At 33.1% G+C, this 25,784-nt stretch overlaps 1 protein-coding gene across 13 annotated transcripts in view; it reads right to left on the reverse strand.

Moving 5' to 3' along the window:
* Positions 1 to 25,784, reverse strand: part of LOC143244139 (uncharacterized) — a 108,789-nt gene that overhangs the window by 16,926 nt on the left and 66,079 nt on the right. For 6 of the 13 annotated variants that reach the window (XM_076488281.1, XM_076488271.1, XM_076488270.1 and 3 more), the window contains exons 3-8: positions 13,780 to 13,825; positions 8,964 to 10,548; positions 7,876 to 8,255; positions 4,769 to 4,965; positions 1,102 to 1,158; positions 772 to 870 (exon numbers count right to left, since the gene is read on the reverse strand). In XM_076488281.1, coding sequence (XP_076344396.1) covers positions 772 to 870; positions 1,102 to 1,158; positions 4,769 to 4,965; positions 7,876 to 8,255; positions 8,964 to 10,548; positions 13,780 to 13,825 — 2,364 coding nt within the window. The remainder of the gene's footprint in view (positions 1 to 771; positions 871 to 1,101; positions 1,159 to 4,768; positions 4,966 to 7,875; positions 8,256 to 8,963; positions 10,549 to 13,779; positions 13,826 to 25,784) is intronic. The other 7 variants (XM_076488284.1, XM_076488278.1, XM_076488277.1 and 4 more) reach the window with 3 other exon arrangements.

Genomic DNA, 25,784 nt, shown 5'->3' on the forward strand with positions numbered 1-25,784 from the left:
CTGAACATTACATCAATGCATTATTGATGAGATACCATACTGAATAAATACGTAAGGGATTTGTTTTAATTTTCTTGAAAGAATATTTAAAGAATCTATTTTGATTCAATCCCAGAATCCTTCCATTAACAAGTACAATGTTTGGCTCTTATAATATTATTTTTCTTTGTAGCACTTATTTTCATGATTTGTGACTTTAACCCTTTTTACAAAACTTTTATTGCACTTAAACGTGTGCCATCCCATCGTATTGTTGTACTTTTATATTCTACTATAATTTACAATCAGTTTTGTGGCCTGTGACATTCATTGGCTCATGAAAAAGGCATATCTCAAAACGTTGGATAAAATATATAAACATTTATCTGAAGGTGTTTGCTGTATTAATTTAAAATACAAGTAACAGTTAAGATAATTAACCAAGGTATTGGTCCTTTCTTTCAGTATGTGGTACAAAACATTTTAAAATTAAATCTTGTTGGTTAGTAAAAGAATCAACAGCTAATAAACCTCAATAAAGGCTGATATAACTATAGTTCTGGTATCTATTGGGAAACCTTATATAAAGTAGGATAATACAGACAAATAGTTGTTATTCACTTTACCATAAATGTACAAAAGTAACCTTACACACAGGACTTGAATAAAACTTGACTTTACTTAAATTAGTTTGTAAAATTACTTGTTAGTGTGTATAACTAAATACAGTAATAGCACTACACACACTAAATATTATGTATCTTAAGGGTATAATTTAGTCTGATGCCAAACCTTTGGTTGGAAAGTGGGAACATGAGATGGTGGAGCATATGGAGTGACACCACTACCCAAAAAAGGAGAGAATCCTTTGTAAGGGTTGGATAGTCCTAGCTGTAGAAATATTATAAACCACGTACCTAGAAATGTTACATCTTCTAATAAAAATACCCTTCTTAATTTTTGAAAATTTTACTCTACAACTTGTGACTAGTATAACTTTATTCCATTCTATACTTAAATATACAGTCTGACTGTGACTAGCGTAACTTTATTCCATTCCATACTTAAATATACAGTCTGACTGATTTCTGAAATAAATTTATTAAAGAAAAAATGAAATACCTTACTTACTGGGCTTCTTCCATAATATTGTGTTTCCAGCTTCGGGAGCTTATCAAACTGAAAAAACAAATCCATGAAATACTTTAAGACTTAAAAAATATTCAAAGGACTTTAATAAATATGTTTATTCTAATGAAATCCTACAAATTTAATTAAGAGAAAAAAAATACAAAATATTAAACCTGAAAATTTATGTACACATATTTGTGTCTTTTAAATAAACTGACATGTTTTCTTATTATATTACAGGTTTACTGTAACCAAAGATAAAATTTAATTGGTTATATCCTCTCTCATGAACTGCAGCTTCTCCTATTCAAGGCTCATCAGCACAGCTTGGGTTAACAAACGAAAGAAATTCAGTTAGGCTTCTTATAATGGTGATGTTTATGCAATATTCATTAAGTTAGAAGTTCTTTTCAATTCATTATATAGTAGCCTAAGTTAATTTAAGTTTGAAAAGTATACCATGGCATTGTGCCTAATTGATTATTTAATACTACAGAGCAAACCATCTATTTAATTATTATATTACAGATTTACCTTTCATAAGAAGAAAATAAATTTATAATACAATCATTAATCAGTTAGTTGATCAGCTGTATAGTAACAAATAATAAAGTATATGCAATGCCACAATTTTATTTATGTTAATATATGATATATTAAAAAGGACTCAAGTCTCCCATTAAATATTTTCCATTTTGTCATGTGTACAAATTTCAAATATATTTCATAAAATTTTCATCAATATAAACATTTTTAGTAAGACTCAAGGAGGGCTTTATAACCAGGGAAATGGGCTATCTTCACTCACCAAATTAAGAAAATTTTATTAAAATTATTCAGCCCTTAAATACAGATTTCCTACTCACAGTCACCTGACATTAGCATACATACTTTTGCTTACTATAAACTTCTCCCAAAAAACTGACCACACATCACATTCCCACACATTCAGGTTTGTCAGGTATTTTACTAGAAGTTACCATAAAACATCATTAAAAGTTTCTATAAATGTTGTACATCTAATATAATGGATGAGATGAATCATCAGATGTTGTGGGAATTAGAAGATGAAGTGTAAGTTCATGGAAGTAAATCTGATGATAGTGACAATGAAGATTTATATGAAGATGAATGATGGTCTTAGTGTATTATCATGTATAAACTATTAAAAAAACTTGTAAAAATGTTTGATACATCAGTAGTTGTTTACTGGATTTAGAAAATATTCAATACATTTTGTACAACTGATGTATATATAAAAAACAAATTTTCTTCACTTTAACCTTTTAGAAATTGGATGACCATTATGTTCGAGCAAATACAGTAAATAATTTGTCATTGTTTTAGTACTTCTCAGCATAGATTGTTCAACAGTATTACAAGTTTTAATTGCGATGCCACAACTTATCACAACACAAAACATGGATTTTAATAATATAACAAATAAGATAGTAACTGCAAGTTAAGCAATGATTGTATTCTTGATAGTTCAACTGCTAAAAAACAAAACACCCCCAAAACATTAGCACTATCTTAGTACAAGATAACCAAAATTAGTAAAAAAGTGTTCAAAAAACAAGAGACTTGGAAAAAGACACATTAGTTAAATGCTATTCTCTTCTGCTTTCTTTTGTTACAGAAATACCAATCTTAAGAAAAATTGATGGATATTAAAAGAATTCTTTCTTACATTATAAGACAGCATTTTCAACAGAAGTAACCTCATAATATTATTATAACTAAAATCAGTCTTTGTTAAGTTTTTCTTTGCTGTTTATATATTGATGTATATACGATTCTAGTCAGTTTGTATTCTTTTCTTTTGTTGTTGTTTAATCATGAAAGTTCTATAATATAACATACCCTTAGTAACAGTTCTTGGTTTCAGCAGAAAAAAGTGGAGTTGATTGAAATGTCTTGATTTATTATTACTTTTTTTGGAACAATTTTATACAACAGCAAATACACAAGACTGAGATGGTTGTATTGTCTTGAAGTTTTTACATATTCTGTGATAATTTATGTATGCTGAATATGAAAATGATATCCCTTCTTCTCCATCACATGCAGATATTTCAGAAAATGTCATATATACCTTTACACAAGTGAATCATTTTTATTAAAATCAGGTCACATTTTGTCATGTTTACAACCATTGGCTATAGATTTATCTAGACCAATCATGATGTGAGTCTTATCAATCATTCTACAACCCACAAGAAATACACCACTAATATATAACAGATTAACAGGCCAAGAACATGTCATTTCTGGATAGTATTTGTTTGTGCATGCACTTTGACATTTTAAAAAATATATTATTTATTCATTGCTATGGAAACACAAGGTTGTGTACATGCCTCAAACATATTCTATTTGTGGTAAATGTGTTGTGAAGAAACAGAAGCAAAACAATACAAAATTCATCAAAAAAGTTTATTATGCATATTTTGGAAAACAACTTTGGGACCAAAACAAATCAAGGGCTCCATACAAAGTCTGCAATATTTGAGACACTGGGTAAAAAAATAATGGCCACACAGAGTCAGCCTGATATCAGGATCAAAGAAACATTGAATGTGAAAGTTGGACTTGCACAAAGAAAATCCTATTACCTCTATGTCAATTAAAACTGGGCTTGATGAGGTAGTTTCTAAAAATCTTAGACAAAGATGGCAACTGTTTCAAGTATCTATGTGAAAAGTTCCAAGCTCATTCAGAAGGGATTTTGGTCGAGCTTCAGATTATGAAATTGACTTCAGATGAACAGTTCAAGAGGACAATGAGGAAGGTTGAAAAAAAAGCATGGATTGATTTTAGAGATGTTACTGACAATTTTTTATGAAACAACAAGAAGCCAAATTATTAAAATATTGTCATTAACACACTCAATAAATTCAAAGAGTTGGATCGTAATACGAACTTGAAAGTTCATTCTTACACTCACATGCTATTTCTCTGAAAATCTTGGTGTCATTAGTGAAGAACAAGGGGAAAGATTTCATCAAGACATCTGGAAATTAGAAAGAAGGTATCAGGGAAGATGGACATTAATAATGGCTGATTATTGCTGGCCATTGAGATAAGATGTTCTGGATACAATATATCAAAGAAAGACCACAACATGTACTTTTCAGATTAAAAGACAAAGATTTCACAAAAATCAGGATGAATATTCATTTGACATCAATGCTCTTCCCTTTCCTTCTGCTTTTTTGTACTTGTGTTAACAAACACAATAATAAAAGATTCATCGAGGTAAACAAAATAATAATTTGATCCAATTACTTTTTCTTCCAAATCTGTAAAAAATCATTATTATTTTTGAAATATACATAGCTAATTATAGGAAATCCATTAGTAAAATTAAAACAACCTTTACAAAGTTTAAATTTGCAGGCCTATGCTATTAATATCTTTTTAAAGTCTTGTCATGTAAATAGTAATAAAAATATCTTTATTGAACTTAAATATTGTATATTTGGTATCCAATTGATGAAATAATACAGTCAAAGTAGTACAAGTTTCTGTCTTATGATACTGCATACTTCTAATTGGGTTACCTTGCTCATTAATGGGGTATTAAGATTTAGGCTTACCCATCTCATTAATAGAGAAGTAGGATTACATTGTTTATTAGTGAGGCAAGTAGGCTTACCTTGCTCAATAATGTAGCAATAGGTTGATGCAGGAATGGTGGTGGTGAGAGAAATGAGCCATGTTGGTGCATGTGAGTGTGCTGATGTTGGTGGTGGTGGAACTCTGACGTCATGTATGGAGGAGGAGGGATGTTGATAGACCTATTGTGTGAAGCTAGAAACCGTGTGTCCAGTTCTCGACGCAACAAGTCCTGACCTGAAGAGAAGATCCAATGATAATTACAAAAACAACTCAAAATCCTATTTTACATAAGGTTTCCAAATTAAATTCTCTTTTATAATTTTATCATATTTTTCAAATACTCAAAGCAGATATTTTGTAACATACCATACTTTTCCATTAAAACACCGAATCAATAACACGAGATTCACTTGACTGACCCAAAATCCTATGATCTTTATTCTTTTGCTCATTGTTTTCTCACTTTCATCTTCTCTGCAACTGAACTGATACCAAATATTTTTGTGCAAGTATCTTAAACATATTTTTAACTTGCAAGTTAAAACATGTCTCTCATTCTGGTGTCTCCAACAGGACACTTGAAGGAATGTGAACTTTGTCTGGTCTCTATATTCCAGCCTGTACTTGCATCCCATCAGCAGACTAACTTATACAAACAGACTCAATGTCTAATATAGATCTAATACTAGTTCAACTTATATATTAAGATTGTAGACAATAGAAATTGTCTTTCATTTATTTACTTACAACACTGTCTATTCAGTAATACTTTCATTCAGTGAACCTGATCTTAAAAACATTTAATACATAACTGTTCTCATTACTAATCTGATAATGTTGTGACAATATCACAGAACTTAAATAATAAAGTTTTTTGTTATGCTTTATAAAATATAATTATTGTCACCTGGATATCTATAACAAGTTATTTAATAGATAATAAACACATCACTTTATGTCATCACTAAAGTTTTCTGTAACCAGGATATCTATAACAAGTTATTTAGTAGATAATAAACACGTCACTTTACGTCATTACTAAAGTTTTGTGTAACCAGGATATCTATAACAAGTTATTTAGTAGATAATAAAACGTCACTTTTTCACTAAAGTTTTGTGTAACCAGGATATCTATAACAAGTTATTTAGTAGATAATAAACACGTCACTTTACATCATCACTAAAGTTTTCTGTAACCAGGATATCTATAACAAGTTATTTAGTAGATAATAAACACGTCACTTTACGTCATCACTAAAGTTTTCTGTAACCAGGATATCTATAACAAGTTATTTAGTAGATAATAAACACATCACATTACATCATCACTAAAGTTTTCTGTAACTATCTATAGCAAGTCACTTTACAGCATCTTTTCCTTACCTACTTTATAATTTTGTACACTGTACTATGTGCACTTTTCCCAGTGAGGTAATCAATAAGCATTATATTCTTTCTCTGTTGTCCACTAGTTTCCTTTTGTAAGTGATGGTCAATACAATTTAGGCATCAAATATTCTATGCTATAATTAAATATGAGCATTCTATCTCTTCTTATGTCTCATCAGCAAGCTCATTAATATCCAACCCATTATTATACCACATTGATGTGGAACAAAAAAAAAGTTAAGAACTGTACACTGTTTTTTAAATTATTTGCAAGCAATTCAACTCAGGCAATACTGAAGGGTTCATTATTATTATTGCCTGTGAACTATGAAATCATTATAAGAACATTATTACATTGTGTATTACAATGAGCAAGAACAGTTGTTTTCATCTTGAAGTTTTGTTATGGGTTTGTTCAAAATTTTCACATTACACTTCTGCATCCTCATATACTACACAATGTTCAAAATTGACCAACATTTAGCTTTTACTTCCCTGTTGTAAATAATAAAGCTAGATGCTTGCACACCCATATATTTAACATCAAAAAGTTTTAATGCTGTTCTACTTTCATGACACCCACATTGTGAAATACTTTCACATATACATCTTAGGCCTATAGCTCCATATACATCTACACAAGTTTACTTATATTATTCTATCTTACATGTATTTTAACACTCTAAACTTATTAAATCTAAATCTATTTGATCATTACTTCTGTGAGGATTTGGGAAAATACTCTTTTTTAGGGGGGAGGGGTATGAAGATTTTTTTTTTTTTACTTTAATTAAAATTCAGCCATTTGTCATTTGAGTACTGATAAGTTTTGACAGCATGATTAGTTACAAGCTTTGCTGCCAGTTGATGATAAGATGTTTAGTTATGAACTATTACTGCCAGTTGGCCATACATAATGGTTTAATACCAAACTAGAGGAACTTTAATAAAACTCTGATAAAATTATGACATGATTCTATGGATTAAATGTTTTGGTTTTTCTGCACACATTTTCAAAAACGTTTCTTGTTTTAGAAAAATATATATCACAGAAAGAATGGCAATATGATGTTACTAGAGCAGTTTTCTTTGAATGAAATGTAAATGTGTTGACTACATTAGCAACTAATATATATAGGAAGCAGTAGATAACTTGCATTTTAGTCTTATAGTGTTGTGATATTAGCGATATAACCCAGTACCCCCACAAAGGAAAGATGCATGATATTAACAATATCACCCTGTACCCCTATGAAGGAAAGGTGTGTGATATTAATGATATCACCCTGTACCCCCATGAAGGAAAGGTGTGTGATATTAATGATATCACCCTGTACCCCCACGAAGGAATGGTGCATGATATTAATGATATCACCCTGTACCACTGCGAAGGAAAGGTATGTGATACTAACGATATCATCCTGTACCACCACGAAGGAAAGATGTGTGATATTAATGATATCACTCTGTACCATCATGAAGAAAAGGTGTGTGATATTAACAATATCACTCGGTACCACCACAAAGGAAAGGTGTGTGATATTAACGATATCACTCTATACCATCATTAAGTAAGTGTATTTCTCTTCACACTTTCCAAACTTTGCCAGTTTAAAGTTTCAATGAAGTAATTAAACATTAAAATACATGATTTATTGTGTTTCTGAAAATAAACCTAGAACTGAGACAGTTGTTTATCTATAGATAAACAGTTTCAAGCTCTGCAGCTTGTCCATGGTTTTCTTAGGTACCTACTTGGAAGAGAAAAGAGAGATTCTGCAGCAAATGGAGGAGTGATGCCAAGAGAAAGGCTTGCAGAGGGTAGTGACACTGTTGGATGAATGACAGGAGCAAACATCATTTGGTGTGGGTTAAATGAAGAAAAGTTCTGAACTGGCACAGATAAATTATTTGGAGGAGGAGGGCCTAGTTTAGGTAATCCAGGTTCCAGGTAAGACCTGTTGGCACTAGCAAAGACAGAACTATCTTGAGCAGGAATTACTCTTGGTAGCCCAGGTTCCAGGTAAGACTTGTTGATACTGGAAGAAACAAAACTATTTGGAGGAGGAATTGGTCTTGGAGGTAGCCCAGGTTCTTGGCAAGACCTGTGGATACTGACAAATACTGAACTGGCACTAGACAATAAAGAGAAATAAATAAATTACATGAAGCTTCCACATCATTATTAAGTTTTAATTAAAGGATACAAATTCTGTTTTGGAAATACTGCTTAAGAAATGTTACAAGAATCTCAATGACACCTTCTCTTATAAGAAAGAGAAGGAGAGAGGGAGAGATAAATCTGACAATTCTAAATGTCTCTTAAAAATATTAACACCCTGTTAATGTACAAAACAATCACAAATAGAATTCCATTTATATTTTCAGAAGTCAAGTGTCAGCATTCTTTCTTCATACATTGACAGCTGAACTCTCGCTAATAACAATAATCAATATGAAAAAAATCACAAGGATCATTAATTATTTGTAGATCTTTAGAACATTAGTCAATTGTTACTTTTACAATTGAAGGATGTTTTGTTTCTTTTAAAAAATGTGTTTGGAGAAATTAGTCATACAGTGTTGTCTTAAATATAAAATATGTTGGGAAAACATTGAAACTGCACTCCTAACTCAGAACTAGTATTCACTTATTCTTACATTTCTGTTTTTCACTTTTGCCAAAAAAAATTGTTTCACTTGAAGTTATTTTGTCTGAGTTCAACAATACAGTTATACATATTTAGCATAGAAAGTTAAAACTAATCACTAATGTATCAAAGGGGAAATAACATTTATTTATCAAGTATACTTCAAGTACCTGCAGTATGCAGGTTACTTACCCTGTCCACAAGTTAAATCTAGAAAAGCTTGAACTGATCAAGCTGGTACTGTCTAACCTTGCAGTAGTATAGCATGGAGCACTATATTTGGAGCTACTGACCAAAGTACTAGGTCTCTCCTTTTGTTTGTAGTGGTCCAGACTAGTCAAGTTTTTGCTCAACTGGCCAGCTAATTTGTTTTGTTTTGTAAGAGAAAAACTTAGCTTGCAGTTTGAATTAGTTCTCTGATGAGAACTTGGTTCTTGCACTAATGAATGGCAGTTGAAAAGATGGTGATGGCTTTTGGCAGTGGGTTCATCTGAACTGAAATTATGCAACACTACAGACACTGGTTGTTTTGTTGTGACAGTTAATGAAACTGTCAGGGGATATTGGGTGGCTGATAATGTAGTTAGAGATGATGATCTTTCAGGGAAATGTTCTGAAGCTGAGATGGAGTATAATGTGGCAGAACCTAAAGATTTATTTAATAAATGGTGGGGCTGTTCTACAGTCTGATAACCAGATGAAAGTTCTTTGTATGGATACACTGTTTGACAGGTGTCAGTAGGCAGAAAAGTGCCATTGTCTACATTCTTTAAGTTAGGTGTGGCAACACTTTTAGGATGATGTTCATTGTCATCTCTGAGAGACCTCTGGAAAGGCAATGGACTTCGAGGATTTAGTGCCACATAACCAATATGCTGAAAATGTGTACAACTGTTTTGAAGCACTGGTGATGTTGAGTTTGTAATATTCTTTAAGGTAACAGCTTCAGTGTACACAAAAGATTGCTTGTTTAAGTATTCTTCTGACTTGGTTCTGGATACTGCTGGATGTGCAACAGGTATTAGTTTCTTGGGATATAAAACTACTGGATCTTTAACACAGTTCTGTACAGAATTAAAATCTCCTATTGAACCTAACAATTTCAAAGCATTGTATTCTCCTTCACCATTTTGAAAAGAATGTTTTACTGGCTCTACAAGATTTTGCTGATGAACTCCTGTTGTTGGATACAATGAATCCTGAGAACAATTTACAGATTCAGAAGAGAATGATAGACATGATGCATTAAAAAAATTTGTTTTTTGTCCAAGTGCTTTTACAGGTTCCTGTCTGATTGTTGGATGTAATGCATAAACATGTGTAAATTGTTGTTTAGCATTCTGTACAATATTGGATGATTCTGATGTGTGAGATACATCCAATAACTCTCTAACTGTTAGCACATGGTTATTTACAACTTTAGCTGATATTTTTTTATCCAAAAGAACTGAAAGATTAATTCTTTTCTCACTCTTCTGCACAGTTTGGGATCTTTCTGTCTGAAATGAAGCTATTTTCCATCCACTTATACTCTCCGACTCAATCAAGGTTAGATGATCACACAGTGACTTATTACAAGATTGTTTCTCACCCTCTGGTTGAGTTTCTTTGTTACTTTTTACAGGTGAAGAATTTCTCTTGTTAGAATTCTCTTCTACTAAATGACTGACATTCTGTGAATGTAATTCCCCAAGGTTCAGGTCAGGTGAAGACCCAAGGTGACTGTCAACTGTTTGTTTGTGACTGGATCTATAACTACTGCTAATTCTGTGTTCCCCTGTAAATAAAAGCAAGGTTTAGGAACTGAAAAATGCCACACAGTTTCCATGCTCTGTAAAACACACTATAAATAAGTATTCTAATTGCATCAATTTCAGATAGGGCTAAAATTACTGCACAAACTGTTGTACAACTCAACTTATCAACAGAATCAGAAACTTTACTCACAGATTTGTACAGGACAGAAAATAATTGACTGACCTGGCTTGTCTGAAATAAAAATTCAGAAACATATACTTGGAAATTCAATTATATTTTGAAGACTTAAATATGTATTTTTACAAATATAAATGATCCAAGTTAAAGGTAACTACTTTATTACAGCTTTTAATAGTATTTATTTATTTATTTATTTATAATCTGGTTGTATTTTAATACTTGAAGCCAATTCTTTCAAAATAAGCTGGTTACCAGCAATTGCTAACAAACGTTTCCAGTTGTGAAGATTAAAACAAATATCAAACACAACTTTACAAAAATGTAAAGTTAATAACCCAACTAAATTCGACATATCACATGGTATGCTTGAAAATGATGTATGTGATATGTCAAAACTAGTCAGGTAATTAACTTCATATTTCTGTAAATTTGTGTTATTTGTTACGTAATTTGTACTTATAAAGCTGTTGTTCTTTACAACATTTGTACATAACACAAAGTACTACTTAAATGGATTAAAAATGTTTTGTCTCTTCTTCTGAGAGATAAGGAATGATATAATGAACTCTATATTACATCCAATTTATCATCCAGTGGACCAAAGACTACAAGAAACTTTAGTACAGACAGTTAATTTTGACGAAAGACCATGTGTACCATTATTTTAGGCTGGTTAGAGCCCTCCTCTTTCAGTCGGAGTTCACATACAAGTTGGTTAATTTGGATTTCTGTGAAATAGAGCAAACTGAAAAAAATGTTTTCCAAGTTTTTTTTTCGTTTTTTTTTAGAGCAAATCTGCTTAGACCATCTGGACAACTATTTGACAGAACCTATCACACAGCTTGATTAATGAAATCACAATTTAAAATACATGGACCAGTCTGCATTATCACAGATTAGAACAAGCTGTGCCCAATTCAGAGTAATACTGGTAGAACCCTCAATACAGTGAGTCCCAATACATAAGCAAATCTGATTATTAATGCCATCTATCATTCCTTCTTGTGTCACTAAGTGGCAGCTGTTTACAAGGATGAGTAGAAAAAACAGATCACTATAAAAGAGGAAAGAGCAATGTATACATTTCAACATGGTTGTGGAATAGCTGTCTGAAATCTGTACACCATGTTTATAAAACACACACATTTGTTTACTTCTAATGTCAACTAATATGGCCTTCTTTGAGTCATATTTGTACTTTTTAACATAACTAACAAAGCCAACTGTTGTACTTTTCATGTTGTAAGACTTTAGGTTCTTTGATCTACTTACAGTTTTTAATCTTAAACTGACATACTAGACAGAAGACAGCTACAGTTAACAGCAACCAGCACCAATCCCTTGGTTACTCTGGTTTAACCAAACACAAGGAAGAAATCACAACTTCTATAGCACACACACACTGCTAGAAAGTGCAAAGCTTGGCCTTGCAGTACCAGCACACAAATTATGAATCCTTTGATTCAGAGTTTGGAAGGCTAAAGACTGAGCAACAACCAGCTTTTATAATAATGAACAGTTTCCTTCATCTTTACTACATATAAGAGTTGTCGGCTTGAATTATTTCTATAAAAGCAACATTATACACATTCTGTTAACTTATGATGATGAGAAACCCACTTTAAGTAAAAATGCATTCTCAAGATGGCTGGTATGGGTATTAAAACTTTAATTAAAATAAAGTAGAGAACAACGTTCTGACCTTCTTAGGTCATCTTCAGGTTAACAAAGTGAATTTGCAAACCTAAGAAGGTCGAAACATTGTTTTGTACTTTATTTTAATTAAAGTTTTAATACCCATACCAGCTATCTTGAGAACACAGTTTGTTAAATTAATTTTTAAACAAATAAAACTACTGATTCGTGTTTTGTAATGACTTTTACATCTATTACAATGAATTCCACATATTTCTTTCTTAGAGTTTGATCAGCTCCGTTTTTACGTCTTTCTAATTGCAATGTTTTACGCACTCTCTTATAGGTTATACTTTCAAAGTAACCAGAAGTTGTCACACACACAAACACAGGGGGAAAAAAAAACAACGTTAAAAATAGGATAATAAATATTCCGGCAGTCAAAATGCGATCTGTGATGGAGTTAACAGGATTTGTTTGATTTGTGCTCGACCATCAGGGCTCATTTCGTGTCTGACTCTCGAGAGAAGCGTAAACTAACCGATCGATATCGATTAGTCCAGTACCAGTTTCGGTTCTTACAATCAGAGAAAAGAAGTCCAGATAAATGGTTAGCATCAATTTTATTGTTTAACATTTCCAACATATACTGGAAAGTGTCTGTAACTGAGTTTAGTTACGTTAACTTATATTAACCTAACTAAACTCAATGAATTTCTGACTAAAAGGACTAGTGCTGAAACGGAAGGGGATATCTCAGTGTGCAATAGATCGTTAAAAAATAAGAACAGATCACACGTAACTGTCCATCTATTTTAATCATTTTTCAATCATACTTAACGTTTTGTTTTGAGCTAAGCTCCACGACCATTTTATTCGAGGGTTGGGCAACGAGCGTCACTCGTTACTACTTTATCACAATCTTAATACACCATAATTAGGTATTATTATAAACTTCACAACTACTACTTTATCATAGTCTTAATACACCATAATTAGGTATTATTATAAACTTCACAACTACTACTTTATCACAATCTTAATACACCATAATTAGGTATTATTATAAACTACACAACTACTACTTTATCATAGTCTTAATACACCATAATTAGGTATTATTATAAACTTCACAACTACTACTTTATCACAGTCTTAATACACCATAATTAGGTATTATTATAAACTTCACAACTACTACTTTATCACAGTCTTAATACACCATAATTAGGTATTATTATAAACTATTAACTGGGAAATAATACTATACATAATAAAACTATTGCATTTGTAACCTAACTTTAAAGAAAACAATGATGGGAAGCGCAAACGATCTTAAATTTGAATACTGATAAGCGGGACTCAACAGGAAATATCCGACGACCACCGGTCTATTTAAAAGTGGATAGTGCGGTTTGATTAACATAAGACTTACTTATTACAGTTGAAGATGTAAGGTTACCAACATCAGTGTCTGGTACCTGCAAAAAAAAAAAAAACATCAGTTACTTTACCGAATCAATGTGAGTCAACGCTATCCCCGAAAAAGAGGGACAAAAGAAATCGTTTTGTTATCCAAACTTTCAATATCTACGACAAAGACAAAACATGTTATCGGTAATATACAAATACAAGAAGCCACTTTTAGCCTTGAAGATATTATCACGAAAACAAACTGAAGAACAAAATCAGCCACTTGTACTACGATCGATATCATAAAAAAGTTGACATGAAAAGTACGTTACGTCATAACATTTTATCTCTAAGTGAAACGAACATAGGTCAATATTGTGAAGGTAAAAAAAATAAAAAAATTCAACTATAAGTTTCATTACGCCGTTTGTCTTATAAGTGAAACAGTGACAGAGTTAGGGGTCGTCAATAAATAACAACAGTTCTCGAAATGCGATAATCTAGACGTCCATATCACACCTCATCCCATCCCCACTACTAAATTAAAAAAACTACATAACAGAAGTTTGGTCAAAAAACTTCTGTTTAACTGCAAAGCTGATTATCAGGCCGTGGGAGCGTTATAATGTGACGGTCGAATCCATTATTCGTTGGTAAAAGTAGCCCAAGAGTTGGCGGTGGGTGGTGATGACTAGCTGCCTTCCCTCTAGTCTTACACTGCAAAATTAGGGACGGCTAGCGCAGATAGCCCTCGTATAGCTCTGCACGAAATTCAAAACTGACTATCAGCGCTGTGAGCACGGCAGAGTCAAACCCCAAATACTAACTTACTGTTGAGTGTCAGGTGGGAAGGAGTTCTTAAAAGAACTGATAACATTTGGAAAGTAACCAATGTCGATAAACAGTTGAAAAATATGTGTGTCTGGATATGGGAAAGGTATGTAAAGAGTATGAAAACTGAACTACACGTTTTCTACCTTCTCACTTCGAAATTAAGTATTTCTAATTTTGAAAATTGTCGCGATTTTTTAGTCTTAACTGGAATACCTGCGGATTTAATAAAGTCACGAATTAACGTTCCAAACAAATGTAACTTCAGCCCCAAAAGAGAATGAAGAATAACTGTGATTCTTTAACTACGAAGTTGTTTTATGAGCACAGAGCCACACAAATGGCTACCTTCTTTCTGTCCGCCCTGGAAAATCTAACCACAGATTTAAGTACTTCGTAAGCCGTAGACTTACCGCTGACATACCAGGGGGACAGACATATTTCACGACGCTGTTGTCTTTGAAGAAAAGTCTCAAAATAACTAACTAGAAAAAATCCCACACTTTGGACTTCACTGTGGCTCCGCCGTAAATCTTTGAGTTTACAACACTACAAATTGGATTTCGATATCAACAATGGGCCGTGAATTTGTTTGTTTTTGAATTTCGCGCAAAGCTACTCGAGGGCTATCTACGCTAGCCGTCCCTAATTTAGCAGTGTAAGAATAGCGGGAAGGCAGCTAGTCATCACCACCCACCGCCAACTCTTGGGCTACTCTTTTACTAACGAATAGTGGGATTAACTGTGCCATTATAACATTTTTTTATTTCGTGATGTACATGAAGAAAAATAGCCCCCTCTGTATGAGCTGTATGTTTGCGGATTTACAACGCTAAAAACTGGGTTTCGATAGCAGTGGTGAGCAGAGCACAGATAGCCAAATGTGTAGCTTTGTGATTAAGTTAAAACAACAGAAAAATAATAAATGTTACGTACCAACGATAAGTCCACTTACATTATTAAATTTTGATTTATGGCCCAAAGAACTGCACCGCTAGATAAAATTTGAAAAAAACAAACAAACAAACAAGAAGATCATTTATAAACAGCGCTAAAATTTGTTGTTGTGTTTTCCTGACTTCTTATAGGACAGCTTTGTTTGCAGGAAATTACACAGGCACATATCATGATTAATGACACAAGGATCTTCCATATCTAAAGATAGTTTAGCAAAGCCGATTTTACAACCTGTGACACCACAGATCAGCTTCTAAATGCCATCATAGGTTGATGTTGTCAAGTAGACTTAGTTTCCTAGCAAGAGACCACAGAAACATTTCTGAGTTTAATGTATGCCAGTTTATTTGTTTTTCTCTGGTAAAAAATATACCAAATCTCATATTTCTTTGATCCGCTGAAACAAAACCAACCTTAAAAGCCACTCTATATAACATCTCAATTCCGTCTTGATCTCAATCAATCAATGAATTCTTTAAACATATTCGTTTGTACCAGTTACAAAATTAATCATGAATGTTTTAATTTTCATACTCAAATAAGAAATGTGACCTCAGATTTAAAAAATATATATAACAGAATATATTCAAGACATTACAGAGAAAAAAACATACTAAACTGATCAGTAAAACCACAAAAGGGTCTGAGTGATATTCGCCTGATCAATAAAACCACAAAAGGGTCCGAGTGACATTCGCCTAGTTAGTAAAACGACAAAAGGATCCGAGTGACTTTCACCAAGTCATTGAAGCCACAACAGGGTTCCAGTGTTATTCATCTAGTAATTAAAGCCACATTACAGTAAGAGGCGAATGACTTGCCGTAAGCGATTTAAAAAAAAATCTCAAAAACTATCGCTCATCTTATAAATACGATTTGTAAAGAGAGGTCAAGGGTGTCTGATAAGTGAATGTATTGCTCCTTTGTTTTGTTTTTTAAGTGTTTACTTGTTAGGGAAATGCTTTTTTTTTTTTCGGAAAATCAAAATTATACACTCCTGGATAGCTTCACGACCCACTGGAAAGAATACAGACACAAGCTTCAATATGTTTTCTATTTCACTTTTAAAATTAGCACTGAGAAATATATACAAGTTAAATACGAACTGATAAGTTAATAATTTTTGTTTAACTTAAACAACTTATATTCTAACCATCAATTTTCTGCTTAACAGAACAAAAGAAAAGGATATTCATAACACGTGTTATCAGATAATTACAGATAATGATGACGGATTCGGACGACAGATGTCACCTCTTTCTGCTGATGTCACAAGTGAATTTGAAGCCGTACACTTTGAATTTAATTCTCTCAGTTTTGAATTAAATAAACATTACAGCATAGAATTATCTCATTTCCTGATTAAACATTTTATGTGTGTAATTTTATAAGGTTAAACATTAAGTACATCTTTATAATAAATAAAAGCTGTATAACCAAATTGTCGTACAATGTAACTATAAAGAATTCAGAACAAAAGAAATAATCGAAACTACAATACTGTTGTCAATATAAGTATAAATTTTGATGAAAGGGTGATTAGCGCAACATTTTTTATACATTTTATATCGGAGGAATGGGTAATACACTGTGTGTATTAAGATAGGAACTTTTGAAACGACACCCATACAACTACTCAAATTTATAGGATTCTAGTGATGATGTTGGAGATTAAGAATGTATGAACTACAGATGTTGATGGTGTAAAGTGTGTTTATGAGAAAATAAACAGTAACTTATCTCACTTTCTAAGTTTCACTCGCGTGAATCAATAACTGATTACAACGAACTGTAAAATGTGTGTATTATATTCTCAATAACTTATTACAATGAACTGTAAAATATGTGAATTATATCCTCAATAACTTATTACAACGAACTGCAGGATGTGTGGATTATTTTCTCAATAAATGTTCGCCAAGATCTGTGAAATGTTGGGATCGGATCCTCAATCCAAGATCAAAAAGCACATCGGGAGGAACCAAAATAGTTAAGCAACAACCTTTTGAATTTTAAAAAAATGTTGCCCAAGGCTAACAAACTATTGGACCAGCATTACAAACAGTCAAAATGCCTCAAAGTAAAACTAAACTACAGTTTGCTCTCAAGTAAAGAGCATAAACGTTTAATATAAAGAACTGTACGTAAGATAAGAAAGGCTTCAAAGAAACCTTTCTACTGATAACCATAATTTTTAGCGAGGCTTAACTGTACGAACTGCATACAATTCAGCAACCAAAACGTATCAGTGTAACTGAACAGTTCCACGATATGTGAAAGTACAGTGTAACTTTCAGAGGCAATGGAGAAAACAAAAACAGCTGGAACAGTATCAGCTATACTTTTCTATTTGATTAGTGCTCTTCGCTACAGCGTGAGTAAATGAGCGAGAAAGCGATTATTCGCCTTCTTGAAGCCCCTTTAGGAGATGTTAATGCCTGCTTTGATGTTCCCAGCGGGCTTTCAACCAATAAAAGTGCACTCTCACAAGATTACACTGGAGTGGGTAATTAGTAGTTTATATGTTAACTGGTCACGTGACGAGTAGAAGACCGCCTTTCTTCTTTCGCTCCCAACACACTCGTATCTTATAAAACTGACTCCAATTCTCCAGAAAGTTTTAGAAGGCTGCTACTTTAAATCTATGTACCTACCATCATCTATAAAGAACAAAGAAGCGACGTATTAAAATATCTGCTTTAATAACAGTCAAACAAACAAAATAAATTAACTGTTCTATAACAAATTATCTACTCCCATCATCCTCGAGTTACTTTATAACATGTTTCCACACCATATGACTCAAAACCTTACGATTAACACTATGGTCAGATCATTACCTTTTATTTTCATATTTAATGTTTCCAGGCAACATAAACTTCCGTTGATTGACTTCTCTACTATCACACTTTTGTTTCAGTGTTTTTGGGCTACAACTTTCACGTGAGCCATCAAATTTTAATGTTTATTATAGATAACACACGCAAAAAGTCCTTACTTTCATGTTATTTCTTAATGGAACCGAAAAAACAACAACACGAATCTATTCCTTATGTCAGAGAAACGGGTATAAATTTCAAAATTGGGGAGGAGGTGAGGTGGTGGCGCTGAAGATATGGGATGAAGAGTGTATAGTTTTTAAAACTGGTGGTTAAATATGTAGAAAATATTCATTTTTTTATGTATTTCAAATATATATGAAGAAATCAAGTCGGATTTCAGGAGGGATCAGTAGAAACATTTTACGTTGAATTTTAAGGGAAGAAATAAATGTCTAAAGAAACTTCACATCGGATTTCTAGGGAAATACTTCAGGGATACCTTTGGTAGTGTGAATATTTTGTGATAGCAAAACCACATTGGATTATCTGCTGTTTCTACAGCGGGGAAGAGAACCCCTGACCTTAGCGATGTAAATCCGAAGACTTGCGCTGTCCCAACGGAGGACACCTTTTGTAGCAAATCCACACTAATATTTAACACAGAGTGGAATTCAGTCCTTGCTTTAAAGGAAAATTGAATATAATTAGGCTTAACATAACTTGTGTGTGTGTGTTTTCTGAAAGCAAAGCCACATCGGGCTATCTGCTGAGCCCACCAAGGGAAATCGAATCCCTGATTTTAGCGTTGTAAACATACCTTTTATTCGGTTTTAAAAATGCATCAAAGTAAACTCATTTTTAAATATAATTTATCTTTTGTTATAACTATTATTTTTAATTATATTTTTATTATTTTTCAAAAGTGTCACCGTAATTCAAATTATTCATCTCTATAGGTTTAGAGACCATTTAACTTCACCATTCCTAAATTAATTTAGGCTGCTGTATGGTAAAGTAAATTGAGCTCAAAACCCCACAGATATTACATAAATTTCACCATTATAAAAGGTCTAATGGTATTTCTTCAGTTTGCTGACCCAAGCTGTGCTGATTAGCCTTAAATAGGAAAATACTATAAAAGTAGTATATAACATATATATACACAAGTTTTTAAACTATGCTTTCGTGGATTTGGAATAACAAAGCAGAAGTTTCATGTAATTATATATATACGTTATCCCATGTTAGTGTGATACACAGTTCTTCCAGGAGGAAAGCGAGAGAACCAACATTACAAACATACAACTACTAACAACTCGAGTACTTCTCGTCTCTTATTGAACAGCTTTTTATTTTTTTTTTTACAGTCCATAACAATTGACTAAGTTTCCTGTCACCTTGTGACGGCTGTTACAGCTGTTGGGCTACTGACTGATCAAGTGGAAATGACACCGTGTTTGCAGATAGTATAGTGTCACGCAAAGGATATAATACACAAACTTTGGAGTAACCCAGCTTTATCTCCATAGCCCCAATAAGGCTCGCTTTACTAGACAGCTGTTCATTCTATTTAACTTTACTTAACTCTAATTAGGCTGACTGCGAACCTAACTATACTACACTACTGTTTTATTAAACTTTATTTAGCCCTAATTAGGCTAATTCCGGACTTAAGAAAGCTACACGACTGTTTTATTCAACTTTACTTGTACTACATATATAAGTGACTGAACGCGAAATGCAAATCTACTGCATATATGAGTAGGGTGGGATTCGATCAAAATAATGGCGTATGGCTAGGATAAAACGTACAGGTATCCTTCCTCCCTACACCTCTCCACTTAAGGGTGAGTAAATAAAAACGTTTATTTCCTCCATTGGTTACTTTCTACCGTCCCCCGCTGTTACAGCGTAAGTATTTGGATTTACAACGCTTAAATCAGGGATTCGATTCCCCTCGGTCAAATCAGCAGATAGCCCAATGTGGCTTTGCTATCAGAAAACACACATGCTTTATACTATAGTTTTATGAATTACAAAATAATAATTTCTGGACTTCAAAAATAGTAACATCGCCTTAAATTCGGGCCAATACATTGATATTCGGTTTAGTTTCAGAACAAGCGTAGCAGATGAAATTTAGTCTTTGTCATTTTAACAAATATGTACAAACAGCTTGTGAAATATTTTGAAATACGGTTGATACGACACATTTAAATTAGATTACACGCACACACGTTACGTTAGTATATTCAAACGTATCCATTAAACTGAGTCTACTACAGGGCTGTTCTCTAGCTACTACGCCTCACTCGTATTTAGAACGTGGTTTGAGGGAAATTATCTGATATAGGCGGCAGTTTATCATCACCACTCCCCGAAAACCATCTTTGACAGCAAAAATGGTGTCAATTTTGAACATAAAGTCGCGTGAAATAATATAAATGAGTGATCACGAGCTGAGATTAACATACTAACTAACAGATGAATCAGTAGTGAGACCTAGCGTAACAAATGGACATTACTGAATACGTACGGTCAAGAAGCTTGTCGCGAGAATACAGTTCAAGGTAATATTAGAGATAATCTACTACTAGTGGCAAGAGTCCGTCCTCTGTCTTTATACGTAAGGGGATATTCTAATATTTTTCTTTCTTTCTTTACAGATGTATATGATGTACACTTCGAAAATGGATTTTTTTTTAATAGAATATGTAATCAAAATATTAATCGTTCCGACACGCAGCCCAACCCATCATATCTGAATCATAACAACAGTGTATATTAAATCAAAACACTACTCTTGGGTGTCTGTTGAGTTTTATTGCGTCGAACAAAATGACTTCTAGGAAGTGGATTATGGCAGATGAATGTCAGATTTGAAATTATATTTTTTTATATCTCCAGTTTAACATCCGAACTAAACCGGTGGAAAAAAAAGTAAAATATCTGCAATCGATAGTGACGTTTGTTCGTTTGTAAAAGAGATTAGTGGCTTAGAGAAAACTACACCTTCTGGTACAAACAACACCACTGGTAAAACGGAATTCAACGTAATGATGACAAACACGTGTTTAGATAATACTGTATATATACAGCCGAAATTCATTTGACACGTGGTTATTCACAAGTTAGATTTGCTGTTGTTATCACAACAAATGAAGCCAGTGTATTAGGGGTTTGTTTGACCCAATCCCCAGTTCTCTTGCAATCATCCCTAAACCATAATACAAGAAGTAAATCGTGATGATGAGAAACCCACTTGACGTAAAAATGTATCTGAAGATAACCTAAGAAGGTCGAAACGTTGTTCTTTACTTTATTTTAACAAACGTTTTAATACCCATACCATGCTGAAGGAACGTTACACAAAAGCCTGTAGTATTTTCATTTCAGACAAACTTCATTCTGTCTATGTGACGTTCCAGAATTGTGTCAATAATTTTCAATGACCATGATCTCCATTGTCTAGTGTTTCTGCTTTTCATGTATTCTTGTTAAATCTATTGTTATTATAGTAACTTAGAGGGTTATAGGGTTTCTATTTCATTATATTATATACGCAAGTAAATCATCTGTTTGTATGCTTGTTAAGCCTATTATTAAAATATATCATTAAACTACATACTAATTTTTTGTTTGTTTGTTTGTTTATATATGTAAAAACGGCTAGTTCGGGTGAAGAAAATTTTTTACGTAGAGGAGCGAACAATGTTTCGACCTTCTTCGGTCATCGTCAGCAAGCAGATAAATGAAAACTAGATTGAAAGAACACAAACATACACTTTCACACGTTTTCGAACACTACAAGTCAAATAAACACAGCATAACCATAGAAAACACCCAAATACTAAATAAAGAAACAAACATAAACAAACGCAAAATTAAAGAAACCTTACTATACAACAACTTAAACCCAAAATAAACCAATACAAAGGAACACCTTTATACCTATATTAAAAATAATATAATAAATAATATAAAATTATATATTCAAACATCTAAGCACGCCCTCTACATTCCGACACTCAGTTACATAACCTCTTTCAAGCATGTGGTCAGCTTCCGGTCAGTTACCTATTCCTTTCTTTGTGAACCTGACGATGACCGAAGAAGGTTGAAATGTTGTTCGCTCCTCTACATAAATGTTCTCAACCCAAACCAGCCGTTTTTACATATGTATTTTTCTCTATCAGTGGGTTTTCTCGTCATCACTGATTGGTATTGACGGTAATCGGTGATTTGTCGCGATGATTGCAAGTATGTTTTTACAGTTAAGGACTATCTTAAGCCTTTAAACGGCTCTAAATAAACTGATGTACAACATATATAACTGACATTAAACAAAGCTACTTACAGGCGTGACGTCTAGTGTTAGGTACAGAAAACTCCACACACACATATATAAATAAAAGGTACTTAGTACAAGTATTAAACTTTTAGTAACTGTTATAGTAAATTCAGACATACTTACCTTGGAATATAAGAAAACGGTATTACTGTCTGTCAATTACCTCACCTCCTTAAACATCGTGAAATAACATTTTCATCATGTTTTTACCAATTCAAAATGGACTCTGTTCTTAATCTAACGGTTCTTTTATTTTACAGTCCTAAATTCAAGTCAAACTTAAATATTCGCCTAATCTCCACTTTCCTTCGGTAACAAATCTGTAATAAAACCTCTTGTACAAAGACGGTCATTAGACGTACTTTAAGTACCCTTTTACGAGGTTGATTAACTCGCGTGACAAATTAGGTTATCTTTCACTAAATGCTGTGTCACTCAGGGACGTTGTCGTACCCTTCACAATTCTGGTATAACCAGTTTCACGCACAGGTTGTCTCTTGTGGTTGATTTAATTTGAAGTTCTTACTATAATATATTACCATTAGACTGAGTCGTGAGTGCGTTATCGCCATGACAGGTGATTTCGTAGATTGTTTACCAGTTAAATCAATACGCTGGGAACTGAACTACACTAGTTTACGAGCATCGATGTTATTACTGTACATTCCCACAACCTTGTAAACTATACATCAAACTGACAACATTAGTTCCAGTCCTGTGGTCGAATAAACCATTAACGTGATAGGGATGGTCTTCACGACTAGTTTCTTATTGCCACTGCACGTGGTGTCTCATGACGATGGGCCCATTAAATGTAGACTTTTATTGTTGTTGTTGTTTCGTTTTGGACGAGATATTTGAGACAAGAGCACCAAAACGTAAAAGTCTCTTTTGTGAGGAATGCCGATTCGTATTCGATGTTTTTCTAGAGTTCGTGCCAAGATTCGTAACCCTTACAGACAAGCCGATCACCTTGATATTGGAAGGAAGGTTTCATGAAACGTATTTTAAAGATTAATTACTATGCTGGAGAGACGTACCTGTATAAAGAAGAAAATGTTACTTTTATTTTTAAAATGACTGCAATTCAGTTTTAAAGTTGATAAATAATGTAGCGGTAATGAAGGTTTACTCTAATTTTGATGTGTCGAAGATGGAAAAAACAAACAAGTAAAAGTTTGTGTTGAAGATGAAAAAAAAACCAAGGGTGGTTTGCAAAGTTGCACACAAGCTATTAGTGCTTTCATATCATGTTTAAAGATGCCCTAAGTTAACGTCGTAAGTGTGTGTGTGTGACAATAACTACTGAAGATCCATCGCAATGTAACTAGCTAATCAAACAAACAGTGTATAAACATTTCCTCAGAGATTATTAAAACTGTCTCCCAAGTATTACAGATCCTTTGGAGTACCATTTATAACAATTTAAACAACTGTTTTTAAATGAGCATAGGTATGTAAAAAGATCTAATTACGTCATTTTCACGTCGGCCAAGTAGTTAGCGGTCCGGGCTACTGACATTAAGTTCTATCGTTCTCCTCCAGCTACTGCATAACAAGTTAAGAAATCGCACTCCGCACTTTGGAATAATAGATGTTATAAAAGTGACTGTGAAAACCTGCTATTCTGTCTGATAAAAGGAGCCTAAGGTCTGTATGGGCGCTGTTGTCTATCTGTCTTCACTCTTGTCGATAATTTCAAAATTAGGGACGGCTAGCTATCGTGTAGCCTGCACTAACTTCAAGAAACAAACAAACATTTTCAGTTATCTTACGAGGCATTTGTTATAATTAAGCATACACTTAACAAGCCCAAGTATGTTTAATTACGCGTATGATGATTAGACGTTATTTGCTTTAGCGCAGGGCAAGCTGTGCAATATCCTATCCGGGCTATATCTATCGCATGAATCGAACCCACATCCTAGGACTGTAAGTTAATAAAGCTTATCGCCTAGCCGTTGAAATGGTGACGTGGCATCAGTAATTGTACGCTAGCTCAACTGTCACACAGAAATTAGTTTTAATTACAATACAATGTTTATAATGTTTCCTCATCGTACATAACTGAGTTTTAGCCGTTAAGACACTTCCTTTGGCATCAACTATTATTTTACAACTCACGCTGTGTGAACTTTATTCCTCTGTAACTTCCAGTTTAAAATATCTCTTTTTACTTAGGTTTCTATTGTTTGGTTGTTTTAAAAAAGTCGTCTAAAGACTGCTTCAAACCAGGATTTTATAAATGTCGTACCTAGATTGCCACCATATTTTAGATTATCTTTCTGTTTCCTAATTGGTTTGTTGGTTGTAGTAAGTATGAATGTTCATATGATAATACATCTGCCATTTACAAGTGCAACTGTAGGATCTAATCGTGATAGCACCCTGCCCATCTTGTTTGTTCTTTATTTAGTTCTAAGATCAGAGAAGGCGACAACTGACTTTCCTCTACAAGAAAGCTGATTAGCTTCACTAAGATTTTTCAAATGAGATTAATGAGTAGGTCTAGAACATTTAATTTTCTTTGTGAATTTTAGCTACCATTTGTTCGTTAACTACCTCTAAAAACTTCAAAATTTTAGGCCTTTATAAACTTCACCAGCACGCCACCTAACAGTTAAATCATCTCGGATCTCCTCATATTATGAGCATACTAATGGACTAGATGACACCATAAGCAAAGCATTAATTTCCAAGGGGTATCTTCACGCAAGAATGTTTTAGGTCGAGTGAGCTTAACCGTGCATTTAACTGCTATTTCAGTGTTTATCGTACAAACAGATAAACATTATATGTCACACATATAAAATTATAGGCGCGCTGTCTAAAGGCAAACACTTAATAAATATTCAAGTACGTGAAAGACACTAACAAGAGCGACATTATCAATTACGCTTATATTTCAACTTAATACAAAGTATTCAGTGAATTCATGTTCAAAATCAAATAGTTTCTAATATTTTTCACTTATTTTCATTATATTTCTGAGGGAATATAAATTATTCTTGGATTTGTCCTAAGAAAGTCTACGTTCAGAAACCCGTCTATTATAATTGATTAATT

This window comes from Tachypleus tridentatus, chromosome 2, assembly GCF_004210375.1.
Source record: "Tachypleus tridentatus isolate NWPU-2018 chromosome 2, ASM421037v1, whole genome shotgun sequence".
In the NCBI taxonomy this organism is placed as follows: Eukaryota; Metazoa; Arthropoda; class Merostomata; order Xiphosura; family Limulidae; genus Tachypleus; species Tachypleus tridentatus.